This window comes from Schistocerca piceifrons, chromosome X (genome assembly GCF_021461385.2).
Source record: "Schistocerca piceifrons isolate TAMUIC-IGC-003096 chromosome X, iqSchPice1.1, whole genome shotgun sequence".
NCBI lineage: Eukaryota > Metazoa > Arthropoda > Insecta > Orthoptera > Acrididae > Schistocerca > Schistocerca piceifrons.
In genome coordinates, this window is record NC_060149.1 from 312174536 (window position 1) to 312193602 (window position 19067).

Consider the following 19067-nt stretch of genomic DNA (forward strand, 5'->3'; position numbering starts at 1 on the left):
AATGATAATAATAATAAATCTGCCTCTCTCGTACGAAGTGCTATAGCCCCTTGAGTCCTTGACCATATTCATTTTCTTCTTTGCTTGTCGAAAGTTGTTTTCATATCGATTCAAGAAATATATCACAAAATCCGGAATCTAATCGATTGTATATGATGATATGTTTGCGATATATGGCAGGAAATTGAAAGGTGGATATGTTTGCACGAATGTTGCCAAAAAAATTAAATATAAATAAAATGTGGATACAAGTGAAACAGAAGACTATACGATACATGTAATAGATTCTTTAAACTCTCTCATAATGGGACATACACTTAATATTTGTTATATCATCTTATATCCCAAATATTTGTGAGAAACAATTGCACTTTGCCCCGACAGTGTATTTTTGTTAATCTCCCATAGAAACAAGCATGAAAATAACCGTTGCGACCTTCAGTGAGGGAAATTGTATCACTGTTGAAATTAACTAATCGTTGTTGAATGTGAGGGCTGTTTGTATTCTGTTATCTGTCGTTATCTTAGTTGCGTGACACAGCATAGAAGAATTAGCACGGATTCGAAAGTAATTGCAACCATGAGGACACAGATATTTCGTGCAGTTATTATGGGTGCCCCTGCATCTGGGAAGGGTACTATTTCTTCAAGGATTGTAAAATACTTCGAAGTGAAACATTTGTCAAGTGGGGACATGTTGCGGACCCACATTCTGAATAACACAGGTAACACTTAAAAGTATTTATCGTAAGAACACACTAACGTAAGACATTTGTTTTGTAACCAGATAGTGGTCAATTTCTCACATTTATGGGCTCGTAAATTATATATCACTGTTCGATTGTATTAAGTACCACTGTAGAGCTAAAATATAGCCATTGCTTTGTTAAAACCTCTAACTTGTTTCTAAATGATGGAGCCACGGAAGTGTAACATGAGCCTTCGTTGAACCATTTTTATGGCAATACAGTCATAAAAATGTAGGTATATAAGTGATCGTTGTTTGTTGTGGGAAAAACGTTATAACAAGGCTTCCAAAAGTTCAGTATAGAGAAGTTTTATTTCCTCTTAATTTCGTGATATACAACTGCCAACTGTATCCATTTCCATGCTGCAATACCACAAATGTGATATGAAATAATATTTATTCTAATGCTTGAATCTGAGAGGAGTAACAATTTTTCTTTCCCCACCACCACTGTGTGTGTTGCTTCACAAAATGTGAAAACAATGAAGTATAATATGTTCTTGTAGAAACTGTTATCCTACTTTCATTTTCAAGCATGTGGTGGTATATTCTGTGATAGATTATAAATTTTCATATTGTAAACATCCATCGTTCCTCTACCATCAGTGTGATCAATGTGAAGTGTGTTTGAACAACACCAGTGCAATAACACAGTATGCCCTCCATTGTCACAGATCTGAATGCACTTTGGAGTAAAGCTAGTGGCTAGTTTACTCTATTTAAAATGTTTGGCTCACACACAATACAGCACCACAAATTCAGTCAGACTAGTGATTTATTATCAATGTTAGATGTAGTATTACTTTGTAATCTTTCAGAAATTAAAATTGCTCAGGATAATTTGATGAAGCTGTGCAAAGCCCATAACTGACATAAACTACTCACAGGTCATTCACAAAAACAAGAGGGACTAAACAGGAACCAGATTCTATCAGTTTTGCTAATGTGTACCTGCTTATAGTACAATTTTCTGTGCACTGTGTAATTTATCAATGGAAAATGATGCAAAGATAATGATAGAGGACTGATGATTCATGGAATCAATGAAGTAGAATGTGCAGATCAAAGAAGCTGTAAGGGATGTTCCTTGCTCTAAGAGACCATTTCATGTAGGTGAAGTTGTGCTAAATAAGGAAGGTTTTTGTAGTAATGTACTGAGCTTGATGGAACAGTGTTAAAGTAAACGATCTTTCATTCAGCAGGAACAGGATTCGGTTCCTTGGCCAACCATTCACGTGTCAGTTTTCTTGTAGTCTCTGTAAATCACTTAAGACAAATATTGGATTGTTTTCTTGGAGAGTACACAATTTTTTCCTGAACCCAGTAATGTCCACTCTGACCTTGTTTTCCACCTGTGACTAGAAATATACAACAACCCCCTACGTGTCGCTCTTGTATGGATTGTAAGGACGAGTTTGGAGTAATTACAGTACACACAGAGGCATCTGAACAGTCGTTCTTTTCTCCCCATGCTCCATATGTAAATGGAACAAGAAGAAAACTGTGTGTGTAGGAGGAGGAGTTGACAAGGGTTACCCATGAGTTTGATCTTCTCTCCTCCTAGGGGGAATGTCTGTTCCTAGTGCTTAAATATTTTCTTGAAAAACTTGCAAGAAATTCACATGGATGGTTAGTAGAGAGGATGTATTGGGCCTTCCACTTTACTTTCATTTCGTTGTGGTTATTTGTAGGCACATTTCAGTAAAGGAAAATCTGTGATCAATAATTAGCAGACACTGAATGCAGTAGGCATTCTATTTGAATTGTTCTATGGGAAGCTGTGTGTGTATCACAATCTAGTAGTTACATACCCTATAACTCGTCTGCAGCATTACATTTGTTAAATAATGTCAAAGAACATTCAATAGATTAGAAATTATTCAGAAATCTCAGAATGAATTTCAGTTTCTTACCAGAATGGAAACAGCAGACAAAAATAGAATTCGTACCAATTTTGAACTTCAAAGGTTGATCATCAGATGACAGTGTGTCTTTTATTTAGTGCGTTCTACATTTTGATGTTAATAGAGGGATGTTATTTCATTTGGACTGTTCTGTCCTACTGTTGTCAATGTTGTGTGTACTGGTGGTGGATAATGCTAAAGGAAGAAATTGGAATTTCTTTTATACCTGCCTAGTAACAAACTATAACAAGCCTTCGTGATTCTTAATGAACAAATGAATTCTTGGGGATGCTACTCAGGTGGAAAATACTTCCCTGTTCCCGAAAGACTGTGTCTGATACTGTGATGTTGAATGAAAATTGGTTACTTCTCAGAGTCCTAATGGGGACCAGCATCAGATTGTCAGCAACAAAATTATATATTCTCTGTATATAATTTGAACTGCCATCTGATGATGGACCTTTCAAGTTGGAAACCAATCATGATTTTTTAAAAATAATAAAAGTAAATAATACAACATGCGTACTGTTTCAGTGTTATTCAAAAAATTCACATGTGGTCACACATCCATAGTCTCATAGTGTGAGTATTCAACAAAACACTTTATTGAAGGAGTTGGTGATTACAATTATTTTTACATTGTGGGTCACTCCACACAACAGTTGCTTATGCTTTCTTATATACATTGGTGTGTATAACTTAAGGAAAGAAATATCTTTAGCATGATGTCACAGCCGAGTGCATGGGTCGATGAAACTTGGACCATACGTAGAAAAATCTGCTACGGTTGAGTACAGAACGTAACTAAAGGAAATATGCAATAAGATGAACAGAAATGATACTTTCATTCAAAGACAATAATTACACTGAAGTTAATGTGATTTGTCATGAACAATCTATGTATTCAAATATAATCTTCTGGGTCTGTTACTTCCCAGTGCAGGGTTGCCCCAGTTCTGGAAATCAGAGAATTTCAGACATGTCAGGGAAATATCAGGGAAATTTGAAAAAAAAAAAAAAAAAAAAAAATCACTGGAAGAATCTCATTTTTGTCTTAATAGATGAAATTGTTTCTTACTGAGATGTTATGCACTCTTGCTGGCTGGGCGCAGCTGAGTATGTGTGCCACTTCCCTACTCCCGCATTCTTGCTGCTTCTCCCCTCCGTACTATTCCCTCAGCTTGCAGTCAGTGCTGCCACCACTTCTTGCCATTAGCCTAGGAGCTGCCAACGGAGGTAGGGAGATGTGAGGAGTGGTTTGTTTGGATCTGATTCTCAGAAACTTTTGAAACAACGGTTGGAGATGGTGGTCATGTGTGCACAAGTTGTATCTGAGTGATTGTGTAACACAGGCTGTGGCCAAAAATTTAGTTGTGATAGTGTGATTGTCTTTTCTTTATGTGCCTATCTGTGGCTCAGCGATCATTTTTTGGTGAGTTGCTACCTGTCCTCATGAGTATTGATGCTCAGGGTATTCGCACAAGTTATCTATTAGGCCTACATGGATTGATAACTGTGGTCTCATTTCTTCAACGTGGTGTCTGTGATATATGAATAGTTGGCCACATGAATGGACTTCCATGACAGGCCAAAACTGCAGGCCATTTCTGTAGGTATCTCTAAAGGATCAGGCATACCGATCTGAAGCCCATCATTTCCCACTAATGTGCAGGTCCTGCCAATCGGATCTAGCCTCCCCAGTCTGCCCGCAGGCCAGGTCTGTTTATGTGTGACTACTGTGTTGGATTTTCATTGTTTATTCATGGACCCAGGACTGTGGTGCTCCTCGGTAGGACCACGGGCAATGGATTTCAGGAATTGCGGCGGTCTCACCACAAGTACATTGCAGAGTGCAACATTTTATTTATTCTAATACATTTTGGCACTTCAAAAGTAGTTTATATATTAGAAAATATGGATAATAAGAAGAAGAAAATTGTGGCAGTTTGTACGCTATGTACTCACATATTTCTTAAAAGAAAAACCACACAAAATCTGTAAAATAATAGACATAACACAGTGGGTAATAACCAACAATAATGAACATAACAGAATATTGACAGTCACCTATAGTATTGGTTTACACAACTCTTCCCTGCCTTATACACTTCTTTCAAGAGGCTACTTTTTTGTGAGCTTGTGTCTGAAATCAATGAAGGTATTTTAAATCTGTCTTGCGACACAAATGAAATGTGTATTTTTGCCACCAAATGTGTTTTGTTTTATTGAAATAAAATAACATCAGTGGTCTTAATGAAACATGTATACCATTTGGCTTGTTTTCTCCATCTAAAAACAGTTAATTACAGATGATGTTGATTTTAGTACATAAGATTTTTGCTCACACATTTAAAAATACAGAAGTCCCTACATTTTTTCAACTTGTGTCTTTATTTACACGTGAGGTCTCAAAATTTGTCGGGGAAAAATGCTAAAACTTGTCTGGAAATCAGGGAATTTCACTTGGGAAACTTGTGGCAATCCTGTAATAATACAATTTTCATAAACAACGGGAAGTTTTCCTCAGTTATATTTTACTTAATTGCAACTACAAAGGAAATTTGTAAACAATCTTGGAAGATTTTCAACATGAATTTCTTTTTTAATTTATTTTTCGATTCTGTTTAACAGTTTCATACCTAGTTTATAGTTAACACTTCTAGGAGACTGGACACACTTTTGTCAGAACTTCTGAACCATGTTTGGGAAACTGAGGCATTGTTCCCATCTGCTTGCACTTAACCTAACTATGCATTAATAAAGAGAAATCGTTGCTAGAAATTAAATCTGAGCATTGCATTAAGAAACTGTTTTCGTCTTACTTCATATTTCACATATAAAATTAGCTGGAAAGCTTCTGTATAAAAGAAGTGGCTTCTTGTTCAATTGTCTTGAACAATTATGTCACCACACTATCTTTTATTTCTATGCTGTATGCATAGAGACCTGCTTGCTTTGAAAACTACATCTAGTCCCGTACTTAAGTAGAATCTTTAAGTTTTTGAATGTAGGTAATCTAATAATGTGCAAGCTGTATGGTTAATAAATAACTACAGTTTATCCTTAACTTTTATATAACCACTCTTTAACTGATAGACTGTTATTTGTATGGTTTAGGAACATAGGTATTCTTGTAATAAAAATTACATTTAGTCATCCATTAACATGAATCTTCAATTTTTGAATGTAGGCAGTCCAAGTACTCTTTCCTCATGTAATATTGGGATCCAATTATAAAGAATTACATGTAATGAAGCTCTAGGCCCCTCTCGACCCTCCTTCCTTGGCCATCGGCCTTGCCCCCTCCCCCCCCCCCCTACTGCCCCCCCTCCCTCAGGTCCTCACCAATTCCCGAAACACCCCATTCAGCCCTCACTGCCTCCTCACATACCTCCCACCCTTCTCTTGTCCATCCACCATTGATGTCTCCCCTCTCAACTTTTGCCACTCGCACCCCACTGTGGCTGTACCCCCTCGCAGGTCTACCTCCCGCAACCACCATCACTCTCGGCCCTCGCCCCACCTTTTCTTGGCCCTTGACCCGCCCACTCTTGGCCCTCACCCCGCCCACTCTTGCCCACCCCCCATTCTTGCCCTTCACCCTCCCACGCTCTCAGCCTTCACCCTCCCACACTTGGCTCTCACACTCGGCCCTCGCCCTCCCATACTCGGCCCTCGCCCTCCTTCACTCAGCCCTCGCCCTCCCACACTCGGCCCTCGCCCCCACACACTCGGCCCTCGCCCCCGCCCAATCTTGGCCCTCACACCCCAACTCCCGCCCCTCACTCCCCCATCCTGACTCTTGGCCCTCACCTGCCCCTCTATGCCCTTACTCCAACCCCCACGACCCTCGTCCCTCACTCCCCCCCCCTCCAACGCTTGTCCGTCATCCATCCCCCACCGCCAACGCTCGGCCCTCACCGATCACAACCAGGACCCCCCCCCGGCGCTCGGTCCTCATCCATTCCCCCCTGACCTCCCCCCCCCCCCCCTCCCCGATGCTAAGCGTAGCCATCATCTTAGCACTCATCCATCATCCATCATCCATCCCCCCTCCCCCAAACACCAAACACTCGGCCCTCATCCAAACCCCCCCCCCCCCCCCCCAACCCCTCCGAGACTAACCTTGGCCCTCGTCCGTTCTCTCCCCCCCAACTCTAACACTTGGCACTCATCCATGCCCCCTCGACTCTCAGCCCTAATTCCAACCCCGAGTCTCAGCTCTCACCCACCCACCCACCCCCCCTCTCCCCCACTCTTGGCGCAGATCCCCTACACGATGGCCCCTGCCCCCCCAACTAGTTGGCACAGATCCCCTACACGATGGCCCCTGCCCCCCAACCAGTCAACGCAGATCCCCACATGACGGCCGCTGCCCCCCAACCAGTCGGTGCAGATCCCCTACTTGTTGGCACCTGCCCCCCAACCAGTTGACACAGATCCCCTACACGTCGGCCCCTACCCCCCAACCAGTTGACACATCCCCTACACGTCGGCACCTGCCCCCCAACCAGTTGACACAGATCCCCTACACGTCAACCCCTGCCCTCCAAACAGTTGGCGCGGATCCCCTACACGTCGGCCCCTGCCCCCAACCAGTTGGCGCAGATCCCCTTAACCAGTCAGTGCAGGCCTCCTACCTGTTGCCCCTGCCCCCGAAAGCCGTCGGCCCCTGCCCCCGAAAACCGTCGGCCCCTGCCCCCAAAAAAACCGTCGGCCCCTGCCCTCGAAAACCGTCGGCCCCTGCCCCCCCAAGAACGTCGACCTCTGCCTCCCAAAGTGTTGCCCCCCCCCCCCCCCTTCCGCGAGCCAGTGGCCCTGGTCCCAAGGCAACACTTTGGCCCTGCCCAAGCCGTCGGCCCTCCCCACCTGCCTTTTAGAGGGCCGCGCCGCAATTGTTTTGGCACAGATAAAGGAAATCGCTTTGAGCACTGAAAAATAGTAGTAAATATTTGCATTATGACTCCGCTGAGTAGCTAAAGAAATATGGTCATTCACGTTGGATACACATGCAGTAAAAAGCAACAGAGGTAAGTACTTAGGGATGACAAGTGTAAAGGAGAAAAAGCACACATGATTAGGTCTTAATAATGAAATGAATATACTAACCTGTTAAATGAAGAACTTAGCAGAGGAAGAAAAACGGCTGCAGGAAATAGCTCATATGAAATAGTAAGTACTCATGAGTTTTTATTTACTGTGAAACCCTTCTGTAAATATATCAAAAATAAATAAATAAAATGGTTTTGTGAATTATGGTTGAGAAACGTAAATTTTTAAGGATTTCTGGTTTGGTTATCAGTACTAATTTTCTTGACAAATAAAAATAAATGTTGTGTGACTAGGGCCTCCCGTCAGGTAGACCGTTCGCCGGGTGCAAGTCTTTCGATTTGACGCCACTTCGGCGACTTGCACGTCGATGGGGGAGGAAATGGTGATGATTAGTACAATGCAACACCCAGTCCCTGAGCGGAGAAAATCTCCGACCCAGCCGGGAATCGAACCCGGGACCTTGGGATTGACATTCTGTCTCGCTGACCACTCAGCTACCGGCGGTGGACTTATGACAAATGATTCTATATATAAATTGAAGGTGGAGGAGGGGAGAAAGGAAAGGAAATGGAAGGAATTCATTATGTCCTTCCCTTTCTTCCTGCTTCCCCCACCACCTTCACTTTACATAATATATATATCACTGCTGCGGATCCTATGTGATGTCTGACTTTTCGGATGTGTCCAATATAACAGACTCCACAATTTCAGATAAATAATTCTTTATTAATCAAGAGACAAAGGTTTAAAATTTGCCTTTCAATTTTCTCGTGTGATGTGTTTAACCTGTGTTTTGCTAAAATGTTGTTTGGAACTTTCTTGGAACAAATCTCTGTGCAAAAATAATTATTTTTTATTAGTTTCATTCTCAATGGAATATCTTGTTTTTATAGCTGCATAGTAGGAAGCACATTTCCTCTTTTGTGCCAGATGCATGACTGTTTGGCTAAAATTACTCATTTTCTTTCTCTTTCCTATACACACACTAAAATATTTAACTAAGCTTTGCCACATGGAAACATTTTGGGCATGACTTATGTCTTTGTGTATCTATACATTGATTTTTTAAAATGGTGCCCTTTATAATGTTGTGTTGAAAGTTTTCATATTCCACTAGCTCTAGCTTCATTCACAACTGAATACATGTGCACTCTTGCAAGAGAGCATGTTCAAATTGTTGAAATGATTTAAAATTGGCCCTACATCAGTGATCTGTAGTTATTTTAAATGATAATTTTTAATGAAAATAATTTTGTGTAGGAACCTGTTTTACAAACTGAGAGTATTTTAATAGATGAGGCTCATGACCTAATTAACTTCTCCTCTTAAAGCAATGATATTTTAATGCAGAAACACTCTCACCAACAATATAGATTTTCTTTTTATAAAATGTTCATTCCTGAGAGTCATATAAAAGTCATTGAAAATTGCATTTCATATATTCACAACAGTCATATTCAGACCGAAAACTAATGTCACAGCACATTCATCACCTCCCAACATTTTGAAGAATGTATGTTTTAAGTTTAATTAATATACAATCCATGCTCCTTACCATGCAATTTGGTCTGAAGAAAATGATGACAATGTTTGGGACTGGCAATTGGAGATAACTATTATGTGATGATTGTCCTTCCTGTTAGTTAGTTACTTGGTATCATGTCAGATGAATGATTGTGATGTGTAATGAGGCCTATTACATTCAAAGAACAAACTAATTTGTGAGTATGGCTACATGTTGACCTTTTTTATTTTGATTTACTTACAGCTTATACAAGACAGTTTTGGTTCAGTTCCTGCCATACTAATGCAAAAATGTAGTGTAAGGAGTATGTCATCACACTGCCTTTGCAGTTTAGATCTGGTATGGTACATATATCCTTTCGTACCTTCTATGCATAACTGTTTATGTGCCAACACTAACTCAAACAATGTACATGAAAAATAAATGTGAAAAATTTTATCCTGTACACCATTAATATGATTTACAGTGACATTTGTTTGGAAATTGACACATGCAGAAGGCTACAACAGAAATTTTCAAAGTTTTCTTTTCTCACAAGAAAATGTCACAATTGAAAATGTCTTTAGTTTTGTGCTATAACATAAATCAGAGAAAAATTTTTGACTCCAAATAATTCACCAATAAGGTAAAACATTGTATTACATTAGTTTCACTTAAGAAGCAGCTTTACAGTAAATGTATCACTCTTCATTGTGCACCAAACACAGAGATGTTTGAAGGAACAATTACTAGTTCTGTGTCTGTCTGAATACCATGGAATGATAGGGATTAAAAAGTGAGATGTAAATGGTTGTGCATTGGCTTCCTCCTCATGTAGAGTAGTAATGCCACATCTTTAAAAGGTGTTACAATAACAGAAAAATAAAAGAAGTACTTTTTTCATTAATCAGCACATAGATACATGTGATTGTGAGCTAATACTATAAAATGTAAATGCCTGTTGTAATTATATGCAAATTGTTACTAGAAAACTTGCAGGCGTTTTCTTGGTATCCTGATTTTTTAGTATGTTATCTGTCAGGTAATAACCAACAGTTAATAATTGTAGTGAATTCCGTATAGATTTTGTAGTGACTTCTGCTTTAAAAAAATTGACCTGGAAATATGATTTGGCCCATACAGTTTTATATCAATAATTAATCATCCTTCAGGTGTTGTTGAAGGTGGCAGAACCTGTAATGATAATCTTTGCACAGGTGAAGCTAAGAGTGAGCTAGTAAATACATACTCGTTAGTGAATGGACTCATAGATTATGTTGCATTTTCAAGTGATATCAACTAGAAAGGCCTACCTCAGGCCATGAGCTGTGAGAGAAAGTAACTAAATAAGAAAGCTTATGTTGTTACTATGTTTTTTAAATGTAAATTACCTACCATTTAACACTAAAAAAGCTGCATTCGTACATTTTATAGCTGATACAGATATTGTAATTGATCCTAGGAGAAATACAGAAGCAAAAGACAATGCAAATAATCATACAGTGTAAGCTTTCATGACTGGTACTGACATAACTTAAAACTGCCCGGTGAGTAGGCCGTGGTCAATGTATAAAACTTTCTCGTAAAGATTTCTCTCTGACTGCGGGAGACATCTTCAGAGGTAAAGTGGTGAACTGCAACCAGAAATCGAGGGAGCAATGAGACTCTGGTAATGCCAACATTCTCAATTGAAAGTAATAAATCGTCATTCTTATGTTGCTATGTTCAGACCCACCAGGAAGATAAAAGAATGTTTTAAGATCAGCAAAAGATGTATGATATCCTTTGGTTACATAGGGCTTATATAAAATTTCTTGTAGTTGTGGATTGGTTTATATTGGTATCACAAAAAGAAGTGTTGACACCCATCTGGTTGAACACAAGAGGAATTGCTGTCTAGGACATACAGATAAATCCGCTGTAGCAGAATATCTTTACCAAGAGTGTGATCATGAAATAAAATTCACTGAGATGAGTGTCATATCGAAAACATTGCATTATCATGTGCATATGTACAGAGAGGCTATTGATATTTATAAACACTATAATAATTTTTAATGGAAAAGAGGAAGGGTTAAATTAGATAAAATTTGGATTTCAATATTGCAACAGAAGAGTGATGATCGATTACTTTCAATTGAGAATGTTGGCATTACCAGAGATAATCTCATAGCCGACGTCACATGATGGGCTGTGGTGCCCTCTACACTGCCCGTGTATTTGGCACTCCGTCAAGTTCTGGTTGCAGTTCACCACTTTACCTCTGAAGGTGTCTCCCACAGTTGGAGAGGAAACATTAGAAGAAAGTTTTAGGCATTGAACATGGTCTACTAACGTGGAACTTTTAAGTGATGTTAATGGCTTGATAAAAAGTATTGACTGGTTTTGTATAAATGATCTCTTAAAATAATAATAAAGGAAAATAAAAAGGTTCAGCTCATGACAAAAGGTTACGTATCAGTTATAAATTTTGTAGACTGACTAAAGTTAATAAGAAACAAAAAATTAGAATTTAATTAAAAAAAAATGCCCTGGAGCTTTCCAAACAACCCCATTAAGGTACCTAATGCCTTGTAAATGTCTGAGAGTGAAAATGATTAGTTAAAATACCTTGCTTATTTTTTTCATTATTCCCAAGTAACTCATACTTAAGCAAGAAAATTTTCCTTACAAAAAAGGGTACCGTAAGGATGATATTTTGTTCTCATTCATCATCATTTTGTGGACAACTGTTTAATGAGTTGAATATTTTAAATATGTCATCACAGTACACTTAGTGTATTGCTAACTGTAGTGATAGTTTCAGTCTGCAATGCCTTCTATTCTTAGGAGACTATGGACATAAGTATTCAGGCAACCCAACTAGTTCACTAGCAGTTTGACAGTCAATGGTATAAGATGCAAGCTAAGGTTGATAAGGTAATGTATAAGAACTGAGAAGGTCTCAGTGTTAGGTAGGAAGTCATAAGGGCAATGTTTAGTGGTACAGAACTATTTGGTTACCAAATATTTTTAGTCAAGTGATAGGGAATAGCCAGGTAAAGAAAGATTTATGCTTTGGAAAAAATCATGCTATTATACCTTAGTCTGCAGGCAACAATTTGGACTGTAACCCCAATTAGATGACTCCAGGTTGAGACTGCACTTCTCACTGCTGTGAAGATCACGGCACTTTGAATGTTATGACACGTCATGTATGAAGTATTTTGTGGAAAGTGTTAATGCAGAGCATGGATATGCTTGTGTGTCATCTCTCATTAGTGTCAAATGCAGATTGTTCTACACCAGAATGCTTGTAATAAAGAGGCTACTTGCTTGAATAACTGCTACCAACATCCAGTCTGGTGGTAGCAGTATCCAGCCTGTCTCAATGATTTACAGACTTTTGACTTTTTTCCTCTCCTCCTCCTCCTCATTTGTCTTCTGTCACCACCACCACCACCTTCTTCTTCTTCTTCTTCTTCTTCCCTCCAGGTAAATTCTAACAGACAGAGCCGCCCCCCCCCCTCCCCTCCCAGTGTCTCTCTCATTATCTTCTGGTGAAATGTCAAGATTATGCAGGTAATCTGAGCAACTGAGAGTTGAACAGTAGTTTGAACTCCCCACCACAGTTCACTAGGGGGAAGGGATGGTGAGAGACGGCCACTGATCAGGTGTATATGTATGGTATGCCTGCATAATCTAGACATTTTTTCCAGATGATGATGAGTATGACACTAATCAAAAGTTCACACAGTTTCAGTGCAGCAATCCAGATGAAAGCTTGAGAGGATTTCATTATCAGTATATGCTGCAAAAATCTACAGTCATCGGAGTAAATCTGAAATAACGTTCATTTAGTATTTTCTATGAACACATAGCGAGCTTTATAAATAAAGATGATGAATTTATAATACAGGGAAACAAAAGTACAAACGCTGTTGGTATGCTTATCAGAATCTCGCTTGCTAATAACAGAAATTGAACAGATACATGTAGCCGGATACAAGGTACTATCATACAGTGTGCAGTTAGTAAAAGAAGAGGGGAAGTACCCATATATGCACAAATTTGTATTATGTCCCAGTGACTACAGATTAGTGAATATTATACTGAACAGTTTTTAGACTGACTGGCCCCAACCATCGATTTAAAAACATGTACATGGTACTACTGACAGTTCCATAAAACAGTTAGAGGGCACCTTGATGGTGTTCTGTAGACTGAACTGGGGACTAGTTATTTGTGGTGACTTTTCTATTAATTTTTGGTTTGGTGGTACTGATGAACACAGAGCTGTTTATGTCCAGCTTTGGATTATTTCCCATAGTGAAGTTCACAACCTAAATTGGAAGTCATAGTACGGAAGCCATTGACAGTTTTTTCTTAGCAATTTAGGTCTAGAAGTGATGATAAATCCCATATTTGAGCGCTAAGGTCAAATGTTGATGATAGAACATAGGTTAAACTGAAACTAGGGCTCAGTTGCAGTTTTTCACAATAATTTTCGGGAAGAACACGGGAAAGAAATTTAGAAATCAGACAGCAGTGATAAAAAATTTAACTTTTTCTTAAACATTCTTTAAGTCCTGCCTTTGCCTCAAACAAAGGTACAATTAAACAGAAGCATGGAAAAGGGATGGATACCACATGGGCTTAAAGTATCTTATACCGGTGTGAGAAACCTCTTCCTAATTCAGAATACGTGTTGCAATCAAGAGAAGAAGTATAGTTACCACGTGTGTCGTGAAATCCTCCAGTCTGTTGGGGGAGGGACCATGTATTAGACACAAAATATAAAACACCCCAAGCAGAACGCAAAAATGGAGTTACCAGATAATAGCTGTGACATAAATGTTAATTTCATATCATAGGCCACCTCTTTCATTTATTACCTTCTCGTAGAAGTAGCAGACATTGTGCTTACTAAGTAACAGCCTTATGTAAATCTTACATTAAATTCATGAGATGATGCTGTTTACACCACCCACTAACATTAATTTCAAAAGCCTTTCAGAATATTACAAAAAAAAAAAACCATATGTTGCTGAAAAGCAGCAATTCTTCAGGATATGGCAGTGGTTCTAGCAGATCATTAATATCTTGAACTGACTTGATAAGATCACATCTACATCGATACTCTGCAAATCACATTTAAGTGCCTGCCAGAGGGGTCATCGAACCACCTTCACAATTCTCTATTATTCCAATCTCGTATAGCGTGCAGAAAGAATGAACACCTATATCTTTCAGTACAAGCTCTGATTTCACTTATTTTATCATGGTGATCATTTCTCCCTCTTTAGGTCAGTGTCAACGAAATATTTTTGTATTCGGAGGAGAAAGTTGGTGATCGGAATTTAGTGAGAAGATTCTGTTGCAACGAAAAATGCCTTTCCTTCAATGATGTCCAGGCCAAATCATGCATCATTTCTGTGACACTCTCTCCCATATTTTGTGATAATACAAAACATGCTACTCTGTCAGTCCTATCTGGTAAGGATCCCTCACCACGTGGCAGTATTCTAAAAGAGGACGGACAAGCGTAGTGCAGGTAGTCTCCTTAGTAGATCTGTTACATTTTCTAAGTGTCCTGCCAATAAAACGCAGTCTTTGGTTATCCTTCCCCACAACATTTTCTATGTGTTCCGTCCGATTTAAGTAGTTCCTAATTGTAATACCTAGGTATTCAGTTGAATTTACGGCTTTTCGATTAGACCACAGTTGAGTTATCTTCGTGGTCAGTCTTTGAGTCAAGGCATATTTCCTAAATAATTTAAATATCCAGCAGTGACATTAATCTATAAAAATAAAAAAAAGTAAGTCACCTCTAATTACAGTTCCACTTCACTTCTCCCAGTTATTTAAAAGAAAGTGATGTACAATAACATACTACGTCATTTTTCACAGCGTAACTTGCTTATTGCCTCTCAGTTTGAATTTTGTAAGGGATTCTTTACAGATAGCTATATGTGACGTCATAAAGCCCTTGAAGGGCTAAACAACAAACTTTATCATGATTTGTGATTGTGAAAATTAGACCATTGGAATAAAACTAAACTCACAATTTGGTCAACACTTATTCCGAAACTACATAAAGGACATTCCAATGACTTTAATAGACTATTAAAAAGTGCTGTAAAGTATGCAGAATACACAAGCTTACGAGTCAAAGCACTGGGTCACCTACAACGCGTAAGTTCAAGAACTGGCTTTAAATGGTGACTTTTAGGAATATACAACTACCCCCTACCTTACCATGGGACCTACTCTCTGTTATGCACCTTACTGTGGTTTGAGGAGTACACTACCAGTTCACCGCAGACAGCTACTAAACTTTATTGGGGTCCAGCTAGGTAACAAGTCAATATGGTGTCAACATTCAGATAAATTAATTAAGAAACTCAATTTGCCATCTTTTATTGTGTTGACTTGAAGACATTGACGTTGGCTTGTTTAGGATATTTTCACTCACAGTTGTCTTCTTATATTATTTTCTTGGGTTGTGCATCATAAGTATTTGTTCATCACATAAAATAAGTTGTAAGGTTACATTGTAAAGTATTGTTGATAACAACACTTCTTGCAGAGATCTACTCAAAGATCTTAGAATTCTTGCATCCATTTCCAAATATATTTTCTCATTGTTGGCATTGATTACTACTAATAAAAATCAGGTGGCGATGAATCATTGTTAACACAAAACTGGACAGAGGAAAACCTGCAAAGTCTTTACCTCTTTAAAAAAAGAGTTTGGACTGTTTTCTGTATTCTGCTGTGGTGGCCTTCAACACGCTGACATAAAGCAAGAAATTGAACATTCGTGTAAGTTCAGAAGAAAATCAGAGACATATCTTCTTAGCCTCTGCTAAACAAATTATCTAATTGTTAATATTCAAGAACTGAAGATCTCTGTTAGACGTGTGACAAGTGACAATGTTAATTGTAAACAAGTCTCTCTTCTTATGAGTGACGTATAAATGTTGCATGATAAATATCAATTTGGTCATGTAAATACTAAGCTAACAATAAGAAGTAAATGACAGCTATGAAAGATAACTGAGGAAGCAATAGCTTGTTCCAAATTATTGTAACTCATTTTATTTCATTTGACTAAGCACAAATTATTTACTATAGTTCAATAAAAATCAAATCAACTAAGTCTAGTTAATTACTAATGCAGTTTCAACAGCTACTTAACTTCATTAATGTGTAACCTAAAAGTTTCTACAAGCCTGGAATTTCTCTTTCATCATGGGATGCACAGAACAGGGTGAATTTAATTATTTATTCATCCAGGTATCATCTCACAGTGTTATAGCTTTTTCATCATAATACAAAAAAAAGCTCTAATATACATTCACACAAAATCTGTAAGTACGTTTTATGAGGGCAGGATAGGTAGTTGGCTGTGTCATTGCTAAAGGAACCATCCCAGCATTCCCCTGAAATAATTTAGGAAAACTTCAGAAAACCTAAATTTAGATGGCTGGGCAGAGGAAACTCCATCCTCCTGAATATGAAAGCAGTGTCTTGAAAACTGCCCTGCTTGAGTCATTGATCCCCACTGTAAAATGTTATTTCGATCACTCACAATGTCCAATAAGAAATGCAACACATTTTTTCTTGGCTAATTTCAGTTGACAAAAATGCTGAATTTGTTGTGGGGCAGTGTTGATTATTTCTACTTTGGCCCCTGTAGTTTCATGAAGTTCCGACAGATGAAGGCATTATACGCAGCCTACAAATGGCATCGGTAACAGAGATGTATTCCAAGCAGAGAGCGGTCATTGAGTTTCTTTTGGGGAAAACCAGAGCATCACTGATATTCACAGGCACTTCTAGAATCTCTATGGAGATATGTCAGTAAACAAAAGCTTGGTGAGCTGTTAGATGAAGCATCTGTCATCATCACAGTAAGGTCATGGAAACCTATTCAATTCCCAGGTGCTGGCCAGCTATACACAGCTGTGACTACTACAGTATTGGAGCATGTGGACACATTCATTCAATGTGATCCATGGACCACAATCAAACACCTCACTGCTCAACTGGACATCTCTGTTGGTAGTGCTGACCCACTTGTCCACTAGTTGGGGTACGCAAAGTTGTATGCCTACTGGATTCCTCGCTGTCCAACAGAAGACCAGAAAGGTCAACGACGGACCACCCATGCAGAATTGCTTGTGCGCTATGAGCCTGATTGTGCCAATTATATGAAGCGGCACCACACCATCAATTCTCTGAAGAAAAATTTCAAAGCCACACCATCAGCCGGTGAAGTAATGGCAATGGACTTCTGGGACTCTGAAGGAGTTATTCTGTCTGATGTCCTCCCTTATAGTGCAATGATCAACTCTGAAGTGTATTGTGTTGCCTTCAGGTAACTGAAGAATCAACTTCAGCATACTCATTGTTACAAAAATGCAAACAAAGTTTTCCTTCTCCATGAGAACGCAAGGCCCCTCACAAGTCTGTGCATCCGAGAGGAGCTTGCCAAATTTCACTGGACTGTTCTTCCTCATCCACCCTACAGCCCAGATCTTTCATCTCCTGACTTCATCTGTTTGGTCTAATGAAAGATTCACTCCACAAGAAACAGTACATGGATGGCGGAAAGGTTATTGATGCAGCAATATGTTGGCTCTGATCTCAGCTAGGAGAGTGGTAATGCAGGCATACAGGCACCCCCAGTATGGTTGCGTAAAGCTATCACATTGAATGGAGATTATGATGAAAAAATAGGTTTCTGTAAGCAAAAGATTGGGGAATAAAATGGTGTACTGGAATACTGAATAAAAGCAAGCTTCTTTCATAAATAAAATTGTGTTACATTACTTGTGGAACATACCTTGTACCAGATAATTTGCAATAGAAAACAATGTTTTACACTGCACCACTGCACACACTATGGACACCCACTGATGACTCCAGAACCATGAACAAGCATATCTCCATACCCTACTTCAGTCTGATTGGAAAACGATGTTAGCAGTGGGTCCCCGCACCTAGGTGAGAGATATTGAGCTCAGGAGAATGACAAGACATTACTATCATGCACTGTAGATCTCCACACATTTGCTTGTAAAAGTATTACAGGGTGTTGAAATTGCTTGCTTTTGTTATTAACTCCCTTCTCTGAATAGGGATGCTTACAGTCCATAAGCAATAATAGCGCCCCTAATTATATTGTTAGTGGGAAAAATACATTGATTACACATTATTGCCACTGGCTTTAGCTCAAGAAAGGGCTAATAAGTCTCCTACCAAACTTTATGGTTACAAATCTGATGACATAAGATGACAGATGGATAGCAAAGATAAATTTAAAAACAATCCGAGCTTGTGCTCCACCTCTAATGTCCTTGCCTTTTATGGATGTTAAACATTAATCTTTGTTAAACATTAATCTTCCTTCTTTCTTCCTTTGCGGTGTACCCTTGCAAGGTAATTTAAACTATGTTTAACAATAGCGTACCAAGAGGTAATCTGTTGTGTCTCATTATTCTGAACATCTGACTCAATTCTGACAGAATTGCAAATCACATTAACACTCTTTTTTTTGTCTTTTTACGTGGACCTGCTTAATTATTTTATTGTTGGAAAGTAATGGGATTTGTGTTCACCAAATTCACTTGGCATTAAACATATAAATTTGGCAGAAAGAGAAACAGTTACCACCAAAGTTTGCTGTTATGAGGTGGCTTGCTTGCACATTGCAACTATACAGGGTGTCCCAACTATCTTGTCCACCCAAAATATCTCTGGAACAATAACAGCGATTGGGAAACGACTTTCACCGGTATCAATGTAGGGCTGGGGCCCATGAATGTACATATTTGGAAACATTCTAAAACGAAAGCATATGTGTTTTTTAACA

General features: G+C 38.9%; 1 protein-coding gene across 1 annotated transcript in view; it reads left to right on the forward strand.

The window, feature by feature from the left end:
• Window positions 1-307: 307 nt before the first annotated feature.
• The window catches only part of LOC124721770 (GTP:AMP phosphotransferase AK3, mitochondrial), an 82599-nt gene continuing 63839 nt past the window's right edge, over window positions 308-19067 (forward strand). Inside the window, exon 1 of the mRNA XM_047246880.1 lies at window positions 308-725. Coding sequence (XP_047102836.1) covers window positions 581-725 — 145 coding nt within the window. The 5' untranslated portion in view covers window positions 308-580. The remainder of the gene's footprint in view (window positions 726-19067) is intronic.